The sequence below is a fragment of the Enhydra lutris genome, unplaced genomic scaffold (assembly GCF_002288905.1).
Source record: "Enhydra lutris kenyoni isolate GAN:26980312 unplaced genomic scaffold, ASM228890v2 scaffoldscaffold74, whole genome shotgun sequence".
Lineage (NCBI taxonomy): Eukaryota > Metazoa > Chordata > Mammalia > Carnivora > Mustelidae > Enhydra > Enhydra lutris.
Window position 1 is genome coordinate 6,707,163 of NW_019154158.1, and position 3,975 is coordinate 6,711,137.

At 39.4% G+C, this 3,975-nt stretch overlaps 1 protein-coding gene across 1 annotated transcript in view; it reads left to right on the forward strand.

Annotated features, from left to right (window-relative positions):
• Window positions 1-3,474, forward strand: part of LOC111160206 (olfactory receptor 6C2-like) — a gene marked incomplete at its 3' end in the record, with an annotated part of 9,344 nt that extends 5,870 nt beyond the window's left edge. Inside the window, exon 2 of the mRNA XM_022523113.1 lies at window positions 3,454-3,474. Within this exon, the coding sequence (XP_022378821.1) occupies window positions 3,454-3,474 (21 nt within the window). The remainder of the gene's footprint in view (window positions 1-3,453) is intronic.
• Between the last annotated feature and the right edge of the window lie 501 nt (window positions 3,475-3,975).

Sequence of the window (3,975 nt, forward strand, 5' to 3'; positions counted from 1 at the left end):
ACCCAACTTTTGTAGCAACATGGATGGGACTGGAAGAGATGATGCTGAGTGAAATAAGTCAAGCAGAGAGAGTCAATTATCATATGGTTTCACTTATTTGTGGAGCATAACAAATAACATGGAGGACATTGGGAGATGGAGAGGAGAAGGGAGTTGAGGGAAATTGGAAGGGGAGGTGAACCATGAGAGTCTATGGACTCTGAAAAACAATCTGAGGGTTTTGAAGGGGTGGGGGATGAGAGGTTGGGGGAACCAGGTGGTGGGTATTAGGGAGGGCACGTATTGCATGGAGAACTGGGTGTGGTGCAAAAACAATGAATTCTGTTATGCTGAAAAGAAATTAAAAATTGTGTATTCAGCTGTTCTTGGATGGAATGTAATGCATATGTCTGTTAGGTCTTGTTAGGTCTGTAGTGTTGTTCAAATCTACTGTTTTCTTATCAGTTCTGTTTGGATGGTCTTTCTACTATTAGAGTATAGAATACGTATTAAAGTTCCCACCTGTTATTGCATTGCTATATATTTCTTCTTTTGTTCTGTTAATAATTGCTTTATATATTTAGGTGCTCTGATGTTGGGTGCACAAATGTTTACAATTGTAATATCTTCCTGATGGTTTGACTTCCTTATCATTATAATAAGGACCTTCTTTTTCTCTTGACCATTCTCGAATAAAGTCTCTTTTTGTTTGATTAAAAAAAAAAGAAGAATGAGTATTCTGTTGTTTCAGGGTGGAATGTTCTGTATATATTTATGAGGTCCATCTGGCCCAATGTGTCATTCAATGATCTTGTTTATTTATAGATTTTCTGCTTGGATGATCTTCCATTACTGAGAGTGGTGTGTTAAGATCCCCTACTATTGGGGCACCTGGGTGGCTCAGTGTTAAAGCCTCTGCCTTCAGCTCAGGTCATGATCCCAGCGTCCTGAGATCGAGCCCCACATTGGGCTCTCTGCTAAGCAGGGGTCCTGCTTCCCTTCCTCTCTCTCTGACTCTCTCTGCCTACTTGTGATCTCTTTCTCAAATAAATAAAATCTTTAAAAAAATCCCCTACTATTAAGGTATTCACATCAATATGACTCTTTATCTTTTTTTAAATCATTTTTTAAAATTTATTTTCAGCATAACAGTATTCATTGTTTTTGTACCACACCCAGTGCTCCATGCAGTCCGTGCCCTCTCTAATACCCACCACCTGGTTCCCCCAACCTCCCACCCCCCCACCTCTTCAAACCCTTCAGATTGTTTTTCAGAGTCCATAGTCTCTCATTGTTCACCTCCCCTTCCAATTTCCCCCCAAACAGTTGTCTTATGTAGTTGGCTGCTCCCATATTGGGGGCATAAATAGTTACAATTGTTAGATCATCTTGGTGGATAGACCCTTTAAGAATGATATAGTGTCCTTCTGTATCTCTGACTACAGTCTTTAGTTTAAAATCTAATTTATCTGATATGAGAATCACTACCCCAGCCTTCTTTTGAGGCCCATTCACATGAAAGATGCTTCTCCATCCTTTCACTTTCAGTCTGGAAGTATCCTTAGGTTCAAAATGTGTCTCTTTTAGACAAATATGGACAGGTACTGTCATTTTATCCAATCTGCAACCCTGTGGTGTTTTATGAGAGCATTCAGGCCGTTCACACTGAGAGTGATTATTGAGAGATATGTTTTTATTGACATTGTGTTACCTGTGAAGTCCTTCTTTCTATAGATTGTCTCCATAAATTTCTGTTCTATGACACTCTTGGGTTCTTCTTTTATAGAACCCCCCTTAATATATCTTGTAGTGTGGCTTGGTGGTCACATATTTTTTTTTTAAAGATTTTATTTATTTATTTGACAGAGAGAACACAAGTAGGCAGAGAGGCAGACAGAGAGAGAGGAGGAAGTAGGCTCCCCGCTGAGCAGAGAGCCCAATGCAGGGCTCGATCCCAGGACCCTGGGATCATGACCTGAGCTGAAGGCAGAGACTTTAACCCACTGAGCCACCCAGGGACCCCTGGTCACATATTCTTTTAAACCTTGCCAGTCTTGGAAGCTCTTTATCTCTCCATCCATTTTAAATGTCAGTCATGCTGGATAAAGTATTCTTGGCTGTATGTTCTTTTCATTTAGTGCCCTGAATATGTCTTGCCAGCCCCTTCTGGCTTGCCAGGTTTCTGTGGACAGGTCTGACATTATTCTGATGGGCCTTCCTCTGTACGTAAGGAATCTCTTCCCCCAGCTACTTTCAAGAGCTCCTGTCTAAAATTATGATTCATCAGCTTCACAATCAGGTGTCTCGAGGTCTTCCTAGATTCTATGATCTTGGGGGAACATCTTTCTGCCTCTAGGACACGAACGCTGTTCCATTCCCCAGATTGGGAAAATTTTCATGGAGAATTTGTTCAACTATATCCTCTAGTCTTCTTTCTTTCTCCTCATCCTCAAGGATTCCAATAATTCTGACACTGGAACATTTCATGGCATCATTTATTTCCCTAATTCTGTTTTTATGGCTTCTAAGATGTTTGTTCCAGTCCTCCTCCTGATCCTTTCACCCCCAAACTACTAGAACTCATACAGCAATTCAGTAATGTGGCAGGATACAAAATTAATGTATAGAAATCAGTTGCTTTCTTATACACTAACAATGAAAACACAGAAAGGGAAATTAGAGAATTGATTCCATTTACTATAGCACCAAGAACCATAAGATACCTGGGAGTAAACCTAACCAAATAGGTAAAGGATCTGTACTCAAGAAACTACAGAACACTCATGAAATGAACTGAAAGATGGAAGACCATTCCATGATCATGGATCAGAAGAATAAACATTGTTAAAATGTCTATACTGCCTAGAGCAATCTATACTTTTAATGCCATTCCGATCAAAATTCCGCCAGTATTTTTCAAAGAGCTGGAACAAATAATCCTAAAATTTGTATGGAATCAGAAGAGACCCTGCATTGCTAAGGAAATTTTGAAAAAGAAAAACAAAACTGGAGGCATCATGTTGCCTGATTTCAGGCTTTACTACAAAGCTGTGATCACCAAAACAGCATGGTACTGGCACAAAAACAGACACATAGACCAGTGGAACAGAATAGAGAGCCCAGATATGGACCCTCAACTTTATGGTCAAATAATAAAACAGGAAAAAATATGCAGTGGAATAAAGAACGTCTCTTCAATAAATGGTGCTGGGAAAATTGGACAGCTATATGTAGAAGAATGAAACTTGACCATTTTCTTACACCATACACAAAGATAAACTTGAAATGGATAAAAGACCTCAACGTGAGACAGGAATCCATCAGAATCCTAGAGGAGAACCTAGGCAGTAACCTCTTCTACTTTGGCCACAGCAACTTCTTTCAAGATATGTCTCCAAAGGCAAAGGAAACAAAAGCAAAAATGAAATTTTGGGACTTTATCAAGATCAAAAGCTTCTGCACAGCAAAGGAAACAGTCAACAAAACAAAGAGGCAACCCACAGAATGGGAGAAGATATTCGCAAATGAGAGTACAAAGGGCTGATATCCAAGATCTATAAAGAACTTCTCAAACTCAACACATACAAAACAGATAATCACATCAAAAAATGGGCAGAAGCCATGAACAGACAGTTCTCCAAAGAAGACATACAAATGGCTAACAGACACATGAAAAAATGTTCAGCATCACTAGTCATCAGGGAGATTCAAATCAAAACCACATTGAGATACCACCTTACAGCAGTTAGAATGGTCAAAATTAACAAGATAGTAAACAATAAGTGTTGGAAAGAATGTGGAGAAAGGGGAACCCTCTTATGCTGTTGGTGGGAATATAAGTTGGTGCAGCTACTTTGGAAAACAGTGTGGAGATTCCTTAAGAAATTAAAAATAGAACTTCCCTATGACCCTGCAATTGCCCTATTGGGCAATGTAGTGAATGTAGTGAATGTAGTGAAAAGAAGGGCCATCTGTAGCTCAATATTTATAGAAGCA